The sequence below is a fragment of the Cucurbita pepo genome, chromosome LG03 (assembly GCF_002806865.2).
Source record: "Cucurbita pepo subsp. pepo cultivar mu-cu-16 chromosome LG03, ASM280686v2, whole genome shotgun sequence".
Classification (NCBI taxonomy): Eukaryota; Viridiplantae; Streptophyta; class Magnoliopsida; order Cucurbitales; family Cucurbitaceae; genus Cucurbita; species Cucurbita pepo.
Window position 1 is genome coordinate 12,513,979 of NC_036640.1, and position 22,954 is coordinate 12,536,932.

At 36.1% G+C, this 22,954-nt stretch overlaps 4 protein-coding genes across 5 annotated transcripts in view; 2 read left to right on the forward strand and 2 right to left on the reverse strand.

Annotated features, from left to right (window-relative positions):
• On the forward strand, window positions 1-698 carry LOC111791368 (putative invertase inhibitor). Its single transcript, XM_023672671.1, has one exon. It carries the CDS (start codon window positions 33-35, stop codon window positions 600-602), a length of 570 nt encoding a protein of 189 aa, XP_023528439.1. The 5' UTR covers window positions 1-32; the 3' UTR covers window positions 603-698.
• A 1,112-nt stretch (window positions 699-1,810) lies between these two features.
• LOC111789873 (acyl carrier protein 1, mitochondrial-like) lies at window positions 1,811-3,871 on the reverse strand. Its single transcript, XM_023670585.1, has 2 exons — window positions 3,614-3,871; window positions 1,811-2,198 (listed from the first exon to the last, which is right to left on the reverse strand). The coding sequence occupies exons 1-2, from the start codon at window positions 3,815-3,817 to the stop codon at window positions 2,022-2,024; spliced, it is 381 nt and encodes a 126-aa protein (XP_023526353.1). The 5' UTR covers window positions 3,818-3,871; the 3' UTR covers window positions 1,811-2,021.
• Window positions 3,872-5,882: 2,011 nt separating this feature from the next.
• LOC111790307 lies at window positions 5,883-6,776 on the reverse strand. The gene has a single exon (XM_023671166.1). The coding sequence runs from the start codon at window positions 6,774-6,776 to the stop codon at window positions 5,883-5,885; it is 894 nt and encodes a 297-aa protein (XP_023526934.1).
• Window positions 6,777-9,266: 2,490 nt separating this feature from the next.
• The window catches only part of LOC111791420 (NAD-dependent malic enzyme 1, mitochondrial), a 14,419-nt gene continuing 731 nt past the window's right edge, over window positions 9,267-22,954 (forward strand). Inside the window, exons 1-18 of one of the 2 annotated variants that reach the window (XM_023672749.1) lie at window positions 9,267-9,567; window positions 15,313-15,409; window positions 16,014-16,132; window positions 16,715-16,882; window positions 17,024-17,152; window positions 17,685-17,745; window positions 18,357-18,460; window positions 18,561-18,644; window positions 19,094-19,200; window positions 19,593-19,704; window positions 20,011-20,124; window positions 20,603-20,668; window positions 21,110-21,182; window positions 21,280-21,366; window positions 22,105-22,159; window positions 22,258-22,329; window positions 22,523-22,585; window positions 22,676-22,790. In XM_023672749.1, the coding sequence (XP_023528517.1) occupies window positions 9,388-9,567; window positions 15,313-15,409; window positions 16,014-16,132; window positions 16,715-16,882; window positions 17,024-17,152; window positions 17,685-17,745; window positions 18,357-18,460; window positions 18,561-18,644; window positions 19,094-19,200; window positions 19,593-19,704; window positions 20,011-20,124; window positions 20,603-20,668; window positions 21,110-21,182; window positions 21,280-21,366; window positions 22,105-22,159; window positions 22,258-22,329; window positions 22,523-22,585; window positions 22,676-22,790 (1,806 nt within the window). In that variant the 5' untranslated portion in view covers window positions 9,267-9,387. Of the gene's footprint in view, window positions 9,568-15,309; window positions 15,410-16,013; window positions 16,133-16,714; window positions 16,883-17,023; window positions 17,153-17,684; window positions 17,746-18,356; window positions 18,461-18,560; window positions 18,645-19,093; window positions 19,201-19,592; window positions 19,705-20,010; window positions 20,125-20,602; window positions 20,669-21,109; window positions 21,183-21,279; window positions 21,367-22,104; window positions 22,160-22,257; window positions 22,330-22,522; window positions 22,586-22,675; window positions 22,791-22,954 lie in introns of both variants that reach the window. The other variant, XM_023672750.1, reaches the window with a different exon arrangement.

The window sequence follows — 22,954 nt, forward strand, 5'->3', positions numbered from 1 at the left end:
TTCATCAATTTCAAATATTGTTTGAATTAAAAATGAGTTGTAACTATACGCACCGTTTCATCGCGCTCGCATCTTCCTTATTTGTCGCCTTGTATCTCAACTCCACTGTGGCAAACGACGTCGTTGCACGAACCTGTGAGATCTCCGCCGCGAAAGATCCAAACGTCCATCTCGACTTCTGTCTCCGATCTCTCGCAGCCGCTCCCGCGAGCGACATGGCGGACCTGTACGAACTCGGCGCGATCTCGATCGAGTTGATCGGAAGGAACGCGACCAGTACGCGGCGGTACATCGAGCGCTTACTGAAGAAGAATAAGAAGAAGAAGAATCCGTCGCTGGATTCTTACGTGAGGCCGCGGCTGAGCGATTGTAGAGAGCTCTACTCCGACGTTAAAGCAACGGTGCGCGATGCGGCGGCGGACTACGCATCGAAGCGCTATGAAGAGGTGAACGTGAAGTTGAGTTCGGTTATGGATGCGGTTACGACTTGTGAGGACGGCTTCAAGGAAATGGACGGCGGAGTTTCGCCATTGACGAAGCGGAATGACGATGCGTTCGAGTTAACCGCCATTGCGCTCTGTATTCTCAACATGCGTCCTTGAACAGTTGTAGGAAGTGGTTTGTATAGTGCGATTGAGAATTTTAAATTTCATTTCATGAATTTAAGAATTGGAATATTTTAAATAAATTAATAAATATTTGTGTGTGTGTAATTTGTATTTTATTCCTTCGATAATAATACTAATCAAAATATAACTTTTAAATTTTTTATTTTAGTTAGTGAATTTTTAAAACTCGACATTATAATTGATAACTTTTAGACATTTGACGACATTTTCAATCACAATCATCAAATAATAATCTAGACCAAACAACTCGATCACAAGTCACACCCGAAACTCAACCAAAATTGTGTCTAACGGGTCAAAGTGAACCTAACAACAATCATTAACATATATTCCTTTTGTTGAGATCGAATATTCAAATTCTCGTACTTCACTTATTATACTGCAAAAGTACAACCTAAACAAGCATAACTTGTCATTAATTGACGTAAACTGTTTTCTTTGAGGTCGAAGATTCAAGCCGATACAAAAGTGTAGACCTATACACGTAAACACATCCAACTAGGGAAGCAATTCATTACAAGTTCCATACAAAATGAACAAGTCAAGCATTTCAAGCAAGCATCATCCAGTTGGTTTACATGCATAAACATTGCAATACGATCCATTCCAATGACGATGCTTCAAAGCAAAAACTACCAAAGCACCAATAGCATAAAACAAATCATCCTCGTTAAATTATAAATTTAGTCTAATAGGTCTTAAACTTTAAAGAGTTGGTAATCGACTCTTAAAGTTTACTTTATGTCTAATAAGTCTCCTAACTTTCAATTAGGTGCCTAATAAGTTCCTAACATGGAACATTTTTTAAACTAACGAATCTATTAGACGCCTTTCTTAATATTAAAGGATCTGTTAAGGAACTTCTTACCATTAAGAGACAACACAAACATACAAACCAGAAAGTTCATAAATCAAACTCCTAATTTAACCAAGTATGAAGATCATGCTTCCAAGGCAAGCTATGGAGTATCAACTGCATAAGGCAAGCTATGGTTTCCTTAACTATAAACTAGAAAGTTCATGAATCAAACTCGTAATTTAACCTATAGTAAGTATAAAGGGCAAACTTCGAGCAAGGTTCGAACAAGGCAAGCTATGGAGTATTAAAACAAACAATTCGATTTTCCTTGAGATTCAGAGCTATGGTTTCTAGCCTCCTCTTAGTCAAAGGGCAAAACATATGAGCAGGGTGAAAAGATATTCAAATTTGTCTGGACCGAATGTATTATGTTCCATGCAGTTGCAATTATTTTCCATCACAGAGTAAGGATATCAACTCTCAACAAGAACCCAAGAACGGTCAAAACAACAATGTTGAGATGAAAACTCTTTCACTGAATAACAAAATAGAACTAGAGAGAGAGAGAGAGAGAGAGAGATGCAAATACTTTGTCAACTAGACATTGGATGGTTGTAAACGTACTCGATTGCGAGATCACAGGAATCTATTTTATCAGCCTCCTTGTCTGGTATCTCTAGCTTGAACTCCTCTTCCAGACCCATTACAATCTCCACAGTGTCCAAGCTGTCTAAACCCAAATCTTTTTGGAAATGAACATCAGGACTCACCTGCAGATAAACAAGCAACAGTTCAGCCAAGCTTTAATTGAAGTTGAGTAGGAAAGAGATGCTGCTTGGAAGTGACCATAAAACAATGAGAGAATAGATGTCACGGTTGATGGCGATACGTAACGGACTAAAATGGACAATATCTACCGGCGGGCATTTGTTCTTTTTAAAAATCTTAAAAGGGTGTTTTTTTAAAAAAAAAAAAATCTTTAATGGAGAAATTGATATGAACATTATGTTTATGTTGGTTAAGGTATGATGTCTACGACATGTTTTTAACGACCATTGAGTGGTTTGTCTTCTAATGTTTATGTTCATGTTTTGATATATATAGGTTAAGTTACGGATTTGGTCTTTATGGTTTGGTTAAAATAGTTTAAATTTGATTGGTTTGATCTTAGGAGTTCTAATTCAATCGATATGGCTAGAGCATAGTTTAAATTTGATTCTATGACTTGAATTCGGTTTCTAAAATTTCAATAACGATTTTTTTAAGGTGAGGATTCAACGTTCTGAGTTTCTAACTATTTGGCTGAGAGTATTTGTTTTAACGAGCTAAACTACAATGAGATTAACCGAAGATGAATGATTGGGTTCGAGATTGTGGTGTCGGGGAATTTTCTATTGATGTGAACCAAATGTTTTGTGTGTGTTGAAATGTATGCCATATTGTCCATTTTACTGGCCTCGATCAACCCTAACCATCGAGTTTGGCTCAAAAATGTAAATCATATTAGCTATAGCATAGCCTGGTTGTTGGGAATCTTTCAAAATGGTGTGCAATATCTACTATGGCATAGCCTGGTTTTCGGGAATATGTTAAGAATGCAACACAGGTCATGAGGAGGTAAATCTCAATCCACGCCAGAGTTCTTAAAAAGTGCACGAAATCATTAAGTATAGAAGTCAATTGTTAGCACTAGTGAACCGAACCAAGCAACCCACATAAATGAAGGGAGAGATATTGTGTGCAATACAGCAATCGACCAAAACTCGAAAAAAGTAAAAATTCCAGAAACACCGAATCGAGTATGAAAATGGAATGACATTACAGCATAAATTATTAAGAGCCACTTTCTAGGTTAATGCTCTATCAGGGAATAAATCGTCGCGACTTTCTACCAATCAATTTAGAGAAAATCACAGAGAATCTCAATTACGAATTCGCAGAGACAAAGCATGGGAAATTGAATCAAGCAAACGATTCAGAACTCACCGGAAATAAGTCCAAACCCTAGAAACCGATCGCATATCAGAACAAGAAATGATTGAATCGGCATATTAAGATCTTCTACACTTCCAACCTATTCTTCCCGCAATTACTAAATCGACAAACATCGTTTCAACAGAGTCGAAAATCCCACGCAATCAGCTAAGAAAGCAAGTGAAAAAAAGGAGAGATAAGATCGAATCACCTTGGACGGATCGACTTTCGGATGGCACTTGATAACCGAGAGAACTCTCTCAATGACCTCCTCCTTGGTTATGTGATCATCATGCGATGAAAATAGCCGGAGCGATCCACTGGCACACGACGGAGGCTGGCTTCCCCGGCGAGGTAGGGCTAAGAATTGGACTGGAACTCGAACGTGGCGAAGAACGGCTGCCCTCAGCGCCATTTCTCTCTATGCGGTGACTTAATCGCTCGAACTAGGAACTGATTAATTATCCATTACAGAATACAAGGGGAAAGTCATTTGGCACGCGCAAAGCACGTGCTTTAGGTTTCCCTTTTTTTTCCTTTTTATTATTTATTTTTTTTCACTCTTACCTCAACTATATAATATTTTTCACATTTAATTCAATCCGAGCCTAAAAAAAAACATTATTATAAAACTAAACACATTATTAGAATTATGTAACATTAATTTAAAATAATTATAAGCCGCCTTATTAGACAACAATGTTGTGGTAATATCGTATAATTTGTGTGTATCCATGTTGATAATTACTTATAGGTACGAGTATCGTGTAAAATACATGCGTGTATTGATATTTATAGCAATGTATAGCTAAGAGCATCACGTAATGTATGTGTGTACCCTGTATGAGATCTTACATTGGTTGGAGAGAGAAATAAAATATTTCTTATAAGGGCGTGAAAATATCTCCCCAATAAATGCGTTTTTAAATCACGAGGATGACGACAATACGTAACAAGTCAAAGCGGATAACATCTACATATATACACGTATGTGTGTATGTATATATATATAATAAAGCTGGCATTGGCGCTATCCAACCAATGTCGAAGTCATTCTTCCATGGCACAAAGGTAAACCTACATTTTTCTAATTCTAATGATTTTCAATAATAATAAATGTAAATAAATTATCTAAAAACCATATGATTTATGTCATTATCACCATGATCTCGCAATCATACTCTTCTAATAACATATTGAACTTTATTATTACAAAAATAATAACTAAAAATAAAAAACAAATACAAATAATGATTCGAAAGTTTCTATATATATACCATATAAGTTTTATGATCAATTTGAACATAATTCAGTAGATGATTTACTAATTAATATCTTACATACGGATAGTTTGACCCCACCTATTCCAAAAAACGAGGGATAAGCTAAAACTGTCGTTTTCATCTGATATGATGTTATACCACGATTCTAAGACCGTCACACCTAACAATTTCAAGCAACTATCAAAATAATAGCAAACAAGATAGTTAAAATCACGTGACAATAAAAAAAAATGCACTAATAAATCGACAATTAAGATATTATTTACCCTTATAAGCATAGCTTTTTAAAGAGTTTAAACAATTAAATAAAATAGTTAGGTCATAATTTTATTATAGACGAAATTAGATTGATTAGACATTTTTTTAAGAATTCAAACACGCAGGTGACCAACGTGAATAGGCGATGAAAAGAGTCTTGACTATTTCTGGCCGTTGATTAATGAGATGGAGTGAAGTCCCTACGATCGAGAGGGCCCACTAGCCAAGTAGAGAGGTCGATAACATTAATCAAAATAAAATGCAATCAACTTATTAAGTTATGCGTGAGCGTAACACACCAAATTAAATCCTCCTAAGCGTTCCACCACTGCCTACGTCTACAATCAGCTTACCACATGGCTACATATAATACACCACTTTCTTTGTGGATACACATATCGAAGGCTATATTACTTCTTATGGTAAGTTATGTTACGAACACTAAACTTTAGGTGTCACCTCGTTTTAGACATTTATTTTTTTTAACATATAATTGCATCTAAAAACATGTATTTTGAAATTAATTCTCATTAAAATTAATTTAATAATAATAACAATTTTTTAGGCTTTCAAATTTATAGAAGAAAAATCATATATACGAAATTTTTTAAGATTTATTAAAAAACATGAAAAATAAATTTAGATGTATATTAAAATAAAATGTGTTTTGAACTGCTAAAATTTAAATATTGGCCAAAATAATAAATCTATAAAAGTTTGAGAATTAAAATTATAATTTATATAATTAAAAGTAAAAATATATATATATATATATTCCATATATCCAAAATTCCAAGAAACTAATCCCTGACGCTCTATGGTTTTTTTCTCACTCGGTAGGAAAAATATTAAAAATCTTAGGAGGGGTAGAATCGTACTTTTGATAAATGTATCACCATTGCGATCAATCCTGTGGTCAAATGTCAACGGTAATCGATATCAACGGTTGTGATTGACTCTTCCGAAGTCCGCTATCTTTCTCGACCGGTTCGCACAGAGATGAGGCTTCGCCGGAACCCTGAGGTTACCGGAGAAGGAAGCTTCCGGAGCGGCTACCTTCTGGTTCCAAATCCGGTTCGGACTTGCTCGTACGAGTGGACTCAAACAAAATGCGAATGCCGAAACGTTCTGTTTGTGCTTTAATCTCCCGCGTTTCGCCGATCCAGGAGCCGCCATTGGAGACTGTTGAAACATTTGAGATACTGGAGAACGATCGAGGCCTTCATATTCTTCATCGGAGTCAGGTACCGTCACCGGCAACATTCCGCGTTCGATTCCCTGGCAACGCCTCCGTTCAACACCGGCGATCGATTCATCGACTGTCGAAAGACTCGATTGCTGCTTAATCCGACGGCCATGGAAGATCGTCGAGAACCACGACGACGATGAAGAAGACGAATCCGGACCGTGCGATTCTCGATGATTCTTCTCGAATTTCTCGGATCTAGACCTAAAAAGCTTGGACCAGAGCGATAATTTGGTACTCCTCTGCTTCCGATCGAAAGAACCTATACTGACGAACGTAGTATTCGCACTGTTGTTCGTTCTATAATTTGGTCCAATTTGCGGAGTACTATAAAATCGCTGATGGCGAGGGCGGCGATTACCTTCACGATCAAGATTACTCCACAAATCTTCATCCGGTTTCTGATCATCAGAAACGAGCGGCGGCGGAAGAGGAACATCCGCCTCGTGAATACCGCCGGAACCGAGTTCCGATTGGTTCTCCGCCTGTTCCTGATCGGCGATGACGGAAAAAATTCGTTCCCGTAAACAGGAAGCACAGACTCCGATGCTGCTGCTGAAGTCGGAGTGGTGCTTCCTGCACCTCATTTACTGGTGAAACGGCAAAATCGAAATCAGGCGGCCGTGTTTCAATGGCGGATCGTATAGATTGCCGGAAACTTGTACCGGAGCATTTTGGAGGGCGAGAAGGAAGAGGAAGCGGAGGAAGAAACTTCGTTGAAGAATGAATCAAAATTTCACAGGACAGAGACGCCGGTTGGGATATAGTAATTATTTATATATGAATGGATTATGCTTTTTAGGAAAGACGGGACGGATGTCATTTAAATAATAAATAATAATAATTAATTGAAAATAAATATGACTATTTGTTTGTTTCCGCAACTTTGGCTGTAATTTCCTTTATTTGACAACGATTCATTTTTTAAATAATGCAACTATCTATTCGGCTTTTATTATTATTATTTTTTATCTTATTTGCCTTTTGCTTTTAAATTAGTTAATTTTTTAAATTAAATTTTATTGAGTTATGATAAATTAATATTAAAAGAATTTACCGATCAAATCATATTAAATGACTAATAAATCTAATTTAACTCAATTTATCGATGTCAATACTTGTTTTTACGGCTTTCTCCTGCGGTTTCTTTCAACCTTCCTTCACGTGACTACTTCACTATCGATCACCTAGAAGTATTTATCTTACAAAGTGGTCATTGCTAATTTGCACGGGATTTCACGTGTCCCGTGATACTCGGGTCGCAGTGTAAGCTAGTGATGTGTGTTTTTAGCTACTGGGTTGTCGTCGAGTGTAATAGTCTACTGCCTCACCTAGTAGCACAATGTTTCTCTTACTCTCCCACAACCCTGTTTTCACAGTTGAGGCTGCTCTTATCTTACGCGACTCGAGTCACAGTGTAAGTTAGTGATGAGATTTTTGGCTACTGGGTTGTCGCCGAGTATAATAGTCTACTGCTTCACCTAGTAGCACGATGTTTCCCTTGCTCTCCCATAACCCTGTCTTCACGGTTGAAATTGTTCCGATTTTACTCGTCGATACTACACGAATCGCTTTTGATTTATTTTCTTATAGCTCGAATTATATATATATATATATATATATATAATAGAAACCATAGTTTGTTAATAATATTAAATGAAATATGATATGGTATTTGACATCTAACCTACCAAGGAGCTTCAAAAAGAAATAATAATAATAATTATTATTATTCATCCACCAAATAAATCAACAATTTATATGTCACATCCAATTAGTTACAATGGTAGAAATTAGGCTGCTTTTAAAAACTACAATAAAAAAATTTTAAAACTAAAATGTGTCAAATATGAAGCAAAGTGACTAATATATTAAACCTTATATTAAATAATTGTTCCATATTCATCTTAAATCTTTAACTTAAAAGAAATAATAACATTAATTACAATATTATATATATAATATTAATATTTAAAAAAAAGATTCATTATCTGTAAGTCACCAAATATGAACATGAAGACCATTTACAGCGGCAATCAATTGCAAACTGCTTTTCTTTTCGAGTGCGCTATGAGTGTGAACATGAACATAGAACCAAACTCAGCTACCCAAATTTAAACATTAAATAAATAAATAATATTTTTTAATTGATTTTAGGGGAAAAAATAAAATGGAAAAAATAAAATAAAACTTAAATGCTCGGTAGGGGCAATTCTACCATGCTTTTGGCACAAGCAATTGTTGGAAAATAACACTTTAAAAGCGACCCTGTTAGGTAATTTCACCCAAATATTTATTTATTAAATAAATAAAATATTGTTTTCACTCTAAAAATTTATATGGTATAAATATTTTATAATTTATTGATGTTAAACGAACATGACTCTCCACAATGGTATGATATTGTCCACTTTGAGCATAAACTTTCATAGTTTTGCTTGGGCTTTCCCAAAAAGCCTCAAACGAGATAATATTCTTTGATTATAAACTCATAATCATTCTCTAAATTAGCCAACGTGAGACTTTCATCATCCAACCATTCAACGCGTAAGATAACATTTTTAAAAGGTATTTAGAGTAATAAATTATTAAAGAGAAAAATTACCATATTTATCTGCAATTTTGCGAAATAAATAATTTAGTTTTTTTTTTAAATAAATGGGAAAAAGGAGCAATAATGAGATCATGAATGCGTTGGTTGAGTAAAGATGATTTAAGTATTTGCAATAAATGGTCTCCAACTATATATGAATTGAAATCCTGACCACAAAAGTTTGGGATTTTTTATTTTTGCCCCTATGGTCATCACGCTTTTGGCACGTGCTATTCTGGTGGTTGTGGTGGGCCTCCGCCCAAGGGCAGCCCACTACATGGCTGCGGATTTAAAGCCCAATCCGACTGCTGGAATAGTATATTAATTTATTAGTTTAATAGATTATTTATTAATTTAATAAATTTATGAATAAAAGTAAGAAATTAATTTATTAATTTATTAGTTTAATAGATTATTTATTTTTTGGAAAATGTTCCTACCGAAATTGACTATTCCATTCTTTCTACGTCAAATTTATTAATTATAGATATTTACAACTGTCTTCTCAATCTGTTCTGCTCTCAGTCTTGCCCAATATCACTTGCGAAAGCTGTTCTTCGTTGGAAGCTTGCCAGATTTTGTGGAGAAGCCATTGAAATCAGCTAATGACGAAGTGGAATTCTCTCTCTGCTTCGCTTATGAAGCGCCTGAAGCTTCACTACCAGATGTCGAACAGTATTCCGGCGCTGGCTCAGGCGAGATCCTTCACCACCAGCGAGGGGCATCGTCCTGCCATTATTCATAAACGTAGCCTCGATATTCTTCACGATCCGTGGTTTAACAAAGTAAGTCTTCCGCTACTCTTTCGATTTTGCTCTCCTTTCTTTTCGGATTTGATTCTGTAGTCTGTATTTTCGGTCTAATACAATTCTTGTGAGATGCGGTACTTGGCATCGTTTTTTTAATTGGAGACTGTGCTTACTCCAGTGATCTGCGAAGATAATCTGTATTCTAAGTCAAGATTAGAGGAATCATCAATTATTTGTTGTAATTAAGCAGCGAAAACGATTACACTTGGAAACTGTGTAACAAACGAATCAACTACTACTAAAATTGATTGATGAGTTCTCGAACTCTCTACGCGACTATTGACAATTGTTCTGGTTCTTGACTCTTGGCATCCAAATGTTGCCATCGGATACTCGATCCAGTTGGGGTAATTCTGTGAAGAGTTAGTTTAGTTATATAAGGTAGAGCTTCCTTTTATAAGCTGTACTGACTGCTGAGTACTGGGTTGGCACGACAAAGTTAGCTGCGATTCAAGGTTATTAGATCAGTGATTATACAGTTCTAGTTAATTATATGGTGCTTGAAAGTATGAACCAGTCATTGGCTGAAATTAAAGGGTACTGTACGATCGTTCCTGAATTTATTTATTTACTTTTAAATGATCGTTTAATATTTAGGCTTTTGCGGGAGAGAAAAAGAGAGATGCCACAAGTAACAATCTTACCCGCCATAATTTTTTTTTGTTTTTGTTTTTTTGTTTTTTTGTTTTTTTTGATATCTTCAAGCACCCGGTTGTGAGTATATTGTTGAGTTATGGAGTATGCTCACTGTATTTATAGCTTGGTCAATGGCTATATCCGGTAAAGCTATATATGGTACATAGCTATATATAGTAGATGGTTAAATCTGGTAAAGCTATATTTAGTAGACTGAACCATATATATATCCCGTCCAGTAAAGCTCTTAAATGTACTTTTCTATTCTCTGTACTCTCTTGTTGTACATGCCTGAAGTCATCAATAAAAAATCCTTTTAGCCAGAGTTCTCCTTGCAACTTCTCTCTATCCTTCTCTTTGTGTTCATCTAGATCGAGCGTGTGCGTTGTTGTGCGATCCTAACAACTGGTATCGATCCTAACAACTGGTATCAGAGCAAGGCAAAATTCACCACGATCTGTGAAGATGGAAAGTTCAAAGATTGGAATTGAGAAGTTCGATGGATCCGATTTCGGTTTCTGGAAGATGCAGATTGAAGATTATCTGTACCAGAAAGATCTTCACGAACCTCTGTTGGGGGTGAAGCCGGATACCATGACCACGGAACAGTGGAAGCTCAAGGATCGACAAGCCTTAGGGATGATCCGGTTGACGCTATCCAGAAACGTGGCGTTTAACATCATCAAGGAGAAGACAACGTCAGATCTGATGAAGGCGCTGTCAAATATGTATGAAAAACCGTCGGCTATGAACAAGGTGTATTTGATGCGTAGATTGTTCAATCTACAGATGTCTGAAGGTGGACGTGTTGCGGATCATATAAATGAATTCAATATGATCATAAGTCAACTGGGTTCGGTGGAAATTAATTTCGAAGATGAAATTAAAGCGTTGATTTTGATGTCATCCTTACCCGAGTCATGGGATACTGTTGTTGCCGCAATCAGCAGTTCCCGAGGATCTGATAAACTGAAGTTTGATGAAATTCGAGATGTAGTTCTCAGCGAAAGTATTCGCAAACGGGAAACTGGAGATTCATCAGGCAATGCTCTCAGTGTTGATCGAAGGGGAAGAAGCAAATCAAAGAGCTCAAACAAACATGGGCGTTCAAAATCAAAGAACCGGGGAAAATCTCCAAACAAACCCAACGTAACGTGTTGGAGCTGTGGGGGAAAAGGACACTTTCGGACAGATTGTACAAAGCTAAAGAAGAAGCAGAATCATAAATCTGAAGATGATGATGATTCTATATACACAACAGAAGATGCTGAGGACGTTTTAATCCTTAGTGTGGATAGCCCAGCTGAATCCTGGATTTTGGATTCAGGTGCATCGTTCCATTCGTCTCCAAGTAAGGAATTGTTTCGAAATTTCAAATCAGGAAATTTCGGGAAGGTGTATCTTGCCGACAATAAAACCTTGGAGATTGAAGGAAAGGGAGATGTCTCCATACAAACTCCAGCAGGAAATCAATGGACATTACAAGATGTCAGATACATTCCTGGTCTCAAGAAGAACCTGATCTCTATTGGTCAGTTGGATAGCACAGGCTATGCAGCAGAGTTTGGAAAGAGTTCCTGGAAGATTGTGAAGGGGGCCATGGTTGTTGCGCGTGGCACAAAATCTGGAACCTTATACACTACTGCAGAGTGTATAAACATGACTGCTGCTGCTGAGAGTGCTTCCAATTCAAGTCTATGGCACAATAGACTTGGACATATGAGCGTCAAAGGAATGAAGATGCTCACTGCGAAAGGAGCTTTAGAAGGCTTAAAATCTGTTGATATGGGTCTTTGTGAGAGCTGCGTTATGGGCAAACAGAAACGAGTTAGTTTCACAAAGGCTGCCAGAGAACCGAAGAAAGTGCGGTTGGAAATGGTCCATACAGACGTCTGGGGACCATCTCCAGTTTCATCACTTGGTGGATCAAGGTACTACGTCACCTTCATCGATGACTTCAGCAGGAAGGTATGGGTTTACTTTCTGAAACATAAGTCAGATGTGTTTACCACCTTCAAGAAGTGGAAAGCTGAAGTTGAAAATCAGACCGGCTTGAAGATCAAATGCCTGAGGTCTGACAATGGAGGAGAGTACAACAAATCAGAGTTTATAACATTTTGTGCAGCTGAGGGAATTAGATTAATAAGAACAATTCCCGGTAAGGCAAGACAAAATGGTATTGCAGAAAGGATGAACAGAACCTTGAATGAGCGAGCAAGAAGCATGAGGATTCATTCTGGATTGCCAAAGGCATTCTGGGCTGATGCTGTGAACACAGCAGCATATTTGATTAATAGAGGGCCGTCAGTACCCTTGAAGTTCAAATTGCCCGAAGAAGTATGGACAGGAAAAGAACTCAAGTACTCTCACTTGAGAACCTTTGGCTGTACTGCATATGTTCATGTTGATCCAGAGAAGAGAGATAAGCTTGATGCTAAGGCTGTGAAATGCTACTTCATAGGCTATGGCTCTGACATGTTCGGGTATAGGTTTTGGGATGAGAAAAATATGAAGATCCTAAGACACTGTGATGTGACCTTTGATGAAAATGTCATGTACAAGGACAGAGAGAAGATAAACTCTGAGACTACGAAGCAAGTGGGAGTTGAATTTGAGTGGCAAGAAAATTCACACAGTGATGGTACAACAGAAGCTCAAGAAACTCCTGATCCTATTGCTGAAGAACCAGACGTGGCTGATCCTATTGCTGAAGAACCAGACGTGGAGCAAGTTGCACCTGAACAGGTGTTGAGAAGATCATCCAGAACTACCAGAGCACCAGACAGATATTCAACCTCATTACACTATCTGTTGCTGACTGACGAAGGAGAACCAGAGTCCTTTGATGAGGCCCTACAAGTGGAAGATTCAACTAAGTGGGAGCAAGCCATGGATGATGAGATGAGCTCACTTGAAAGGAATAATACGTGGGTGCTGACTGAGTTGCCTACAGGAAAGAGAGCTCTGTTGAACAAATGGGTGTTCAAAATCAAGGTTGAACCAGATGGCAGAAGGAGGTTTAAGGCTCGGTTAGTAGTTAAAGGATATTCACAAAGAAAAGGCATTGATTATGCTGAGATCTTTTCTCCAGTTGTGAAATTAACTACTATCCGAATTCTACTGAGTATTGTTGCATCGGAGAATTTGCACCTTGAGCAAATGGATGTAAAAACGGCATTTTTACATGGAGATCTAGACGAGGAGATCTATATGCAACAACCCGAAGGATTTGCAGCTCCAAGCAAGGAGCACATGGTGTGTAAGCTCAATAAGAGCTTGTATGGACTGAAACAAGCACCGAGACAATGGTACAAGAAGTTTGACTCCTTCATGAGCAAGAGTGGTTTCCACAGAAGTGAAAAGGATCAGTGTTGCTACCTCAAGAAATACACTGATTCTTATGTGTTTCTACTCCTGTATGTGGATGATATACTAATTGCTGGATCAAGTATGAGGGAGATAAACCACCTGAAGGCAAGCTTGTCTTCAGTATTTGAGATGAAAGATTTAGGTGCAGCGAAGCAGATCCTTGGGATGAGGATTTCTCGAGATAGATCTGCTGGCACATTAAATCTATCCCAAGAGCAGTACATTGAGAAGGTGTTGTCCAAATTCAAGATGAATAACGCTAAACCCAGGACTACCCCCTTGGCAAATCATATTAAATTGTCAAAGGGGCAATCTCCCAAGACAGTTGAGGAACGTGAGCACATGGCATCAGTTCCGTACGCTTCTGCAGTTGGGAGTTTGATGTATGCTATGGTCTGCACTAGACCTGACATAACACATGCAGTGGGAGTTGTTAGCAAGTACATGGCAAATCCAGGGAAGGAACATTGGGAAGCTGTGAAGTGGCTTCTAAGATATCTGAGAGGTACATCCAATACTACACTTTGTTATGGCAATGGCAAAGTAGTTCTGCAAGGTTTTGTGGATGCTGATCTGAGTGGAGATGTAGACTCCAGCAAGAGCACATCTGGGTATATCTACACTATAGATGGAACAGCAGTGAGTTGGATGTCTAAGCTTCAGAAATGCGTTGCTCTTTCATCTACTGAAGCTGAGTACGTGGCCATAGCTGAAGCTGGAAAGGAGATGATATGGATGACAGACTATCTAGAAGAATTAGGCCGGAAGCAGTGCAAGAAGATCCTTTATACAGATAGTCAGAGTGCCATACAGTTGGTGAAAAACCCAGTCTATCATTCAAGAACAAAACACATTAGAAGACGGTACCATTTCACTCGCAGGTTAGTGGAAGAAGGCGATATGTGTTTGGAGAAGATAGAGGGTGCAAAGAATCCAGCAGACATGTTGACAAAATGTGTTGATGTTGGAAAATTAAAGCTATGCAAAGCCCTAATTGGTATGGTGTAGGATCAGTCTCCAAGTGGGAGAATTGTTGAGTTATGGAGTCTGCTCCCTGTATTTATAGCTTGGTCAATGGCTATATCCGGTAAAGCTATATATGGTACATAGCTATATATAGTAGATGGTTAAATCTGGTAAAGCTATATTTAGTAGACTGAACCATATATATATCCCGTCCAGTAAAGCTCTTAAATGTACTTTTCTATTCTCTGTACTCTCTTGTTGTACATGCCTGAAGTCATCAATAAAAAATCCTTTTAGCCAGAGTTCTCCTTGCAACTCTTCTCTATCCTTCTCTTTGTGTTCATCTAGATCGAGCGTGTGCATTGTTGTGCGATCCTAACAACTGGTATCGATCCTAACATATATTAATTGTATTTTATGATTTTTCCTATGAAAAAATGGTAAGAATAGAAATGTTGTACATATTGATATGAAATGAAGATAGCCAAATACCAACTTCTATTACTGTTACGTTTCATGACTTCTTCATATCATGGAAAGAATAGAAATGTTTTACTTTGAAGAACACCTTTTTCTTTTCGAATTCTCCTCGTATATACTTTCATCCTTAAATGAAGTTCAAAACTACTATGGACTTCGAAAATTGAATGTAATGTATTTGGAGCTAGTTTTCTTAATGTTTGGATTCTTATTTTTCTTTGGTAAAAAGCATCATTTATGGACCTCCTTTCTTTGTTATCATCATAGTAGGGAACTGCCTTTACAATGACAGAACGTGACCGGCTTGATCTTCGAGGACTTCTTCCACCAAATGTAATGTCTTCAGAGCAGCAAATTGAACGATTTAGTAAGTTATTAAGATTTTAATTTCTCATGGAGCCATTGTGAATCAAAGACCATTTATTATATATTTCTCAGCATTACCTTAAAATCTTGGTTTTTTTTTTTTTCATCTTGGAATTTTAGAAACAACTTTGTACATTGATGCCGGTTACTTGATATGGTTTCAACATCGTTACATGTCTTAAGAGAGTGTGCAAGCATGACAGAAAGAAAATTTGGAATGATTTTTAGCAAAATCTCTCTTTATTATTGAGCAAGATTATCCTTCTTGTCATCACTGGTGCACTTTCAATATAGCAGCTCTGAATTCATTCCAATAATATTTGAGCAACATTCCTTCAGTAATATATTATAGTTGTTCTCTGAGTTTATAGGTTGTATCTCAATTTACATTTCATTGAATTTCTTGCTGTTTACACTCTTAAATTTATCTTCTAGATAATATGCAGCTTCAACTTTTCATCTTTTTCGTTAAAATTGATATTGTATTTGAGCTTGTGAGATCAACAAAAGTTTCCTTGTACCTCTTGTCACGACTTCTTTTATAATTAAAGAAACAAAATTTATGTAGCTTCATTCTACATGACATAACTCTAGATAATTTACAGTGGTTGACCTGAAGAGGCTTGAAGTGCAAGCAAGAGATGGGCCTTCAGATCCAAATGCTTTGGCCAAATGGCGCATTCTGAATAGATTGCATGATAGAAATGAGACGATGTACTATAAAGTGAGTTTAGATAGTTCATCTATTAGTGTACAAAATTGTAAGGAGTTTTTACTGACTTGCTATGAATTTATGATCTATACTGGGTACTGTTTGCTTTATAGATCTATGCTTACGAATACTGGGTATTCATGACCACTGAAGGGGAAGGACATTTCTTCGAATGGAATAAAATAAATTTTCATTAGGTTATTCTGTTTTCTTATGTTTGCTTTAAGAAGAGATCTCTTGGACCGTGCTTATTGATTTATTTATTACTGTTTTTTTAAGGAAGAATTGAATTTGCTGCAAAATTTTAAAACATTGATGACATTGTCTGCTAAATGTGTTTGATGACATCTCCCATTTTCTACTTCGACAAAATGCAATTTCACAATTTATTAGAAGTGCTTCAATTTTAAAGCTGTTCATCCATCACATTTAAATTAATCTTGAAAACTTGAAATAACAAATTTTCACGTGGTTTCCTTTCAGTGTACTTGTATTTTTGCTTATACTGTAATAAAGGATTTGATAAATGCTGTTATTTTTCATATGATTTATATGCCATATCACAAGTCATCTAATTAAATGCGTCTTTGATAGGTTTTGATTGCTCACATTGAGGAGTATGCACCTATAGTATATACACCAACTGTAGGTCTCGTTTGTCAGAATTATAGTGGCTTGTTTAGAAGGCCAAGGGGAATGTATTTCAGTGCAGAAGATCGAGGAGAAATGATGTCTATGGTTTATAATTGGCCTGCTGATCAGGTTTTCTTCATGTATCTTCGATGCTCATAACAGTCAATTTATTGAACCAATTCAAATTGTTCAGAAGCCAAATAGTTTCCACTTTTAGGAACTGTAACTCTGCATATAAAGTAAATTGAAAATCCAATAACTTTTTTGCAGGTTGATATGATTGTTGTTACCGACGGAAGTAGAATATTAGGTCTTGGAGATCTTGGAGTTCACGGGATTGGGATTGCAATTGGGAAGCTGGATTTATATGTTGCTGCTGCCGGGATAAATCCTCAGAGGGTAGGTTCTTGCTTCTAGATCTTTTATGTGTTTAGTTCCCTAGCATGATTACCATGTAGCTGGTTATGTTTCGGAATTTATTAATTGGTTTGAAAACCTTTATATTCATGTTCAAAAGCTGGAGTTAAACAAGGCCATCCAAGATTGCATGAAGAGTGTAATTATAGTTGATATGGCATCCCCTCGGATGCTATTCCACTCTCTTTTATGCTCCATCTATCTATCTCTCATGCATGGCTGAAGGAACCCTCAGAGATGGAATCCTTACAAATTCACATCACATGCCTCATTGACAAAGCATTGAAAAAAAAAAAAAAAAAAAAAAGATGTGCATTTATACGATTATCAAACACTAAATTTTTTTGAGGTCTTCATGTGTTTACATCTTTAATTTGTGCTTTTGTTGTGGTGGATTCACTTTTCCTTAAGATTTTAATTGCTTTGAAGATTAAATCTGATCAATAAGTTGTTTTTTTAATTCTAGTTTATGAATACTTTCTTAAATTAGTAATGCTTATTTAAATCACAATAGGTGCTTCCAGTCATGATTGATGTTGGAACCAACAATGAAAAGCTTCTGAAGGACCCCTTATGTAAGTGCTTCCATGCTATTAGTTGGATATTGTGCTGAATTCTCCCCCTCACTCACTCACTCACTCTCTCTCTCTCTCTCTCTCAGAAAAGTGTCTTAACAAAGATTTGATTTTTTTAATACTAATAATAAAAAACAAAATCCACAATTTGGTAGCAAACCATTTATAGTATATATAAAATCTCTTTTTTACTTGGTTTGGTTTGATACCCGTCCATGCCTCATGTTTGAATTGAGATTAAGAGTATGCACAAAATGCTATAGGAAAATTGTTCGCATGAAGCTCACTTGACGCTTAATTCTGCAATGAGATCGTTTTCCGAAGTTTTATGAAAATAGGGACGTTATTCATTCAAATGAGTTTGGCTACCAAATTGTTATATTGTTATAACTTGTAAAAATTGTTATATTGTTTTCAGATGGATCAACATATTCAAAACATCCATAAATTGATCGATATTCTCTAGCTTGGTTTAGTTTTCAAATTTTAATGACTATTCCACATCTTTAAAACTGCCAATTACAATTTTAAAGCTATATCGAGATGAAGCTTTCATGCTCTAGATTTTGATTTTTTTTGGTATAGCATATTGAATTTATTCTTTTCCGTAGATTTGGGATTGCAACAAAACCGATTGGATGGTGATGAATATTTGGCCATTATTGATGAATTCATGGAGGCTGTGTTTACTCGCTGGCCTCATGTTATTGTTCAAGTACTTCAACTGCTACTCTGGTCAAATAATTGAATTTTCTTCTTTTATTATTTTATATTACATTTTTAAGTTATGCAATAAATACTCAATTGTTCAACAGTTTGAAGATTTCCAGAGCAAATGGGCATTTAAGTTATTGCAACGATACAGAAATACGTACAGAATGTTTAATGATGATGTTCAGGTTGACCATTCTCTCCTTTCTTCTTCTACTTAGTTTTTCCCTTTTCCCAGTAGTCTGCCATGTTTACATTGATTCTTGTTCTATACTGATATGCTAACTTGTCTAGGTTTATTTGACATTTTCCTTTCTTAAACTTTTAGCTATTTCTTTTTATAGAAAACAGATTTTTTTTTTTTTAAATATTTATTTATTATTTTTGATTTCTTGGACTTAGCTATTTAGATTAGTATGTTTTCAATGTATGCGTTCTTTCTAAAAAAAGTTTATGGTGGCTCATATAAAACACACTTGCTGGTTTATATAAAGATGATATATACATATTTGTTTAGATCCTAAGGGCGTAACATTAGTTAGCAAGGGGCATATTAATTCTTAAAGCTATGTTTATCGCTCAACATTAAGGACCGTGATTATCCAACACTAACTATTCAATATCAAATTGTTTCTAGGGAACGGCAGGAGTTGCTATTGCCGGACTTTTAGGTGCTGTGAGAGCACAAGGAAGACCGATGATTGATTTTCCAAAGCAAAAGATTGTTGTTGCTGGTGCTGGAAGGTAGTTGCATTCCTATTGGTGTTATCTGACATTATAAGATTAAATTTAGAATTTTGTATGATGATAGTGTTCATAGTGCCCCAAGCCTTGTTTCTTTTAGCGGAACGTACAAAAAATGGTTTTTAGCTTTATTCATTAGCTAAATTGTTATGCATACAATACTTCCAGCCCTATAATCTTGCTCTTCCGTTCTAACTTGATTTCTGCCGATTGTTCCATTTATTAACAATTGACACTAGTACACATGTTTTTAGTAGACGTTAAAACTCACCACATGAGTGAATATATAGGAATCCAAATCCGCTGAATCACTCATGTTATGATCTTCTACATCCTAGGTCTTCCCGTTCCTTCATCTGGCAAGTTTTGGCTTATTTCTTTTAATGATGCAGTGCAGGAATTGGGGTTTTAAACGCGGCAAGGAAAACCATGGCAAGGATGTTGGGAAACAATGAATCAGCATTCGAGGCTGCTCGAAGCCAATTTTGGGTGGTAGATGCCCAGGTGATCAACCGCTAGGCATTCTTTGTATTTAAAATTCTTGAGCTAAAAGTTTTTACACTTAAAAGCTAACAGTAAATATAGTACAAGACTACTATGTTTTGGTCTTTTAGAATTATAACCATGCCACTTAACGATTTTTTTGGAAGAATGAAAAATTGAAAGTTTCCTTTAAATCTGAAGTTTATCATGTTGCTATCCTTCAACGGGTAGAAGAGTACATGGTATGTCAATAACACCTGGGTGATGTGGGATCAAACTTTTCATATCTTTGTTAATTGTTTTTCCTTTTTTTTTGGTCGTTGTCAGGGTTTGATCACAGAGGAACGAGAAAATATTGATCAAGATGCAAGTCCATTTGCAAGAAAGGTCAAGGAAATTAATCGTCAAGGATTGAGGGAAGGTGCAAGTCTAGTGGAAGTGGTCTGTACTCTCCCTACTTATAGGCTCATAGCTACTTTTGCATAAAATAATTATGTCTTACTATTTATCTCCACTACTATCTTTGTTTTGACGTTGACATTTAGAAACTGAAAGTTGTTTAGAAAGGTGGAATTTGAGTGGAGAGCTTAAATAATTATGGCCGGAAAAATCCATCTTTTGAGGCATCATAATTTCATTGTTAGGTTAATGAACTGTTCAATGAGTGACCCTGTAAGGGTGCTTGGTAGTAAGAGGTTCAATTCTCTAGGTTGAGAATTAGGGTGTATTTGGTTAGTGAATGTATACATGCATTTTTAACAAGTTGAACATTAGTGCATTGAAATTATCTATCATTCTCGTGTTAGTTTATTTCAGTGTGAGTTTTCTATTTTTATTTAATTACAGTATCTTAATTCTATTGTCACTTTATCGGACATATTTTTATTTTCTGTCATTTCCTTGAAAATGTTAATATTAGGTGCAACAAGTGAAGCCTGATGTGCTTCTGGGATTGTCTGCCGTTGGTGGATTGTTCACAAAGGAGGTATTAAGCACTTGTCTCCTTAGTATTTTCTTTTCAAGTGATTACGAACCGACTGTTTTTTCAGATATTTGTGCCCGAAAATTTATTAGAATTCTAGCGATTCGAGCACTATAAGTACTACCTGCAATGGATGGAGAAAGAGGGGAAAAGAGAAATGGAAGATTTCCATTTCCATATCTTTTACCTTTTGTTTTATGCAAACATGGGTCATATTCTGTGGAGCCTCCATGGGACTTAAAAAGATGCTGCTGAAAATAGAAACATAAGATAGTGAACAAAATAAGTAAAAAAGATGATGTAGAATAGGACAAATCTAAATGAAATAAAATGTAACTGAATTGGTTATTTTGTGCATAGTTTAGGATTTAAGAAATAAATGTTACCAATCACCCAAATGTGAAACTTTGTGAAATTTACTCTTCTTATACAACTTGTGTTTAGGTATTAGAGGCTCTTAAAGGATCAACAGCTACAAGACCGGCTATTTTTGCCATGTCTAATCCTACAACAAATGGTACAGTTGAATAATCTTATGGATTTCTCTACCTATGCATAGGTCACAAATCTCGCCCTTCAGCGGCTTGCTAATTCTTAGAATTTTTTTCATGTAGCCGAGTGCACTCCTGAACAAGCATTCTCAATCTTGGGTGAAAACGTCATATTTGCGAGTGGAAGCCCATTCAAGGATGTTGATTTTGGTATGTAAAATATTTGTCATATGCTTTAATACTTTTCTCTTCTGTTTTAAGCTTCTAAAACAAAAGGTATGTTTCTAAAAAAATTAAGCGCAAGAATATCATTCTCGGATCTGTTTTGTAAAAGTTGTTGGAAGAATGAGTAAAAGTTTGAATACAGGAAATTTTTGGATGCATTCAGCATGAAATTATGTTCTTGAAACTAGCGAGATTGGGAGGCACTTTTAAACGTCTACTTAGCTTGAACATCCTGTTTCAAACAACATCCGTTTTATTAATCCCTATCTGTTTTCATTATGCATCCATAATTTGAGAAATTATTTTTGCAAAAATGTTACTTCTGGGTGAAATTTCTTTCTTAATAAGCGAAAACAAATCAAGATAGAGACTTTAGTCAGTTATATTATCTTCATAAGGCTAACAATAACAATTTTAATAGTAACTATAACACGACTTGTCTTTTTGTCTATTTTTATGAGTTCAAATATATTAAATGTTAGGTTAGAAACTACGGACATCCACAATGGTAAGATATTGTCCACTTTGTGCATAAGCTTCTCATGACTTTGATTATGGTTTATCCAAAAGACTTCGTACCAATGGAGATAGTATTTCTTACTTATGAACCCATGATCTTCCTCTTAGTTGGCCAACGTGGGACTCTCTCCCAACAATCCTCAACATGTTCTTTTGTTTACGTTCTTTTAGAAATTACTCTAATATAATTATAATATTCTCCAGGGAATGGTCATATTGGCCACTGCAACCAAGGAAACAACATGTATCTTTTCCCAGGGTTAGTTTGCCAAATTGCACATTATAATGGCGATAAAGAGAATATTTTATGATACTCTAGGTTTGGTTTATGATATGTGTGGATGCATGTTTGTGTAGTATTGGGCTCGGTACGCTTCTATCTGGCGCTCCTATTGTATCTGATGGCATGCTGCAGGCTGCTGCTGAGTGGTAAGGCTTCTGTTCTTTCAAGTTTTTGTAGATCACATTTTGTTTATGCAAATTTTAGAGCAAACAAAATAATGCAATCTTACAATGTATGACAAATGGCAACTACAAGATATAATCTGAACTTTCTCATTCAATTATTAACAGAACAGCTTCTTACAATAATGATTCTTTGTCATTCCATTTGTGACAACAGCCTTGCTGCATATATGACTGAAGATGAAGTCCACGAAGGCATTATTTATCCATCAATTTCTAGGTAAGTCATCATCTTAATTTGATGTTTAAATACTTCTCTTTGATTGAGATGAGAAAGTGAGAAGCTTCATGAGCTTGTTTTTGTTTGTAGCATCCGTGATATTACCAAGGAAATTGCAGCAGCTGTTATTATGGAAGCCATAGAAGAGGATCTTGTCGAAGGATACCGTGGTGTCGATGCTCGAGAACTCCGAAAATTTAGCAAGGTAGATTATATTCTCAAACTTTCTCAATCCTATTTATAGCAAAAGAACAGTAATCATAGATGCTCCATGCATGCTTATACTTTTGATCTCTTAAAAATACTAAAAACGTTTTTTTTTTTTTTTTTTTTTTTTTTTTTTTTTTTTTTTTTTTTTTTTTTTTTTTT

What these genes read in the sequence shown, in the direction of transcription:
- LOC111790307 (XM_023671166.1), bottom strand. Translation starts at nt 6,776, where the DNA reads ATGAGGTGCAGGAAGCACCACTCCGACTTCAGCAGCAGCATCGGAGTC.
- LOC111791368 (XM_023672671.1), top strand. Translation starts at nt 33, where the DNA reads ATGAGTTGTAACTATACGCACCGTTTCATCGCGCTCGCATCTTCCTTA.
- LOC111789873 (XM_023670585.1), bottom strand. Translation starts at nt 3,817, where the DNA reads ATGGCGCTGAGGGCAGCCGTTCTTCGCCACGTTCGAGTTCCAGTCCAA. An exon ending in CGAAAGTCGATCCGTCCAAG is followed by an intron (nt 2,199 to 3,613) that starts GTGATTCGATCT and finishes GTTTATCTGCAG; the next exon opens with GTGAGTCCTGATGTTCATTT.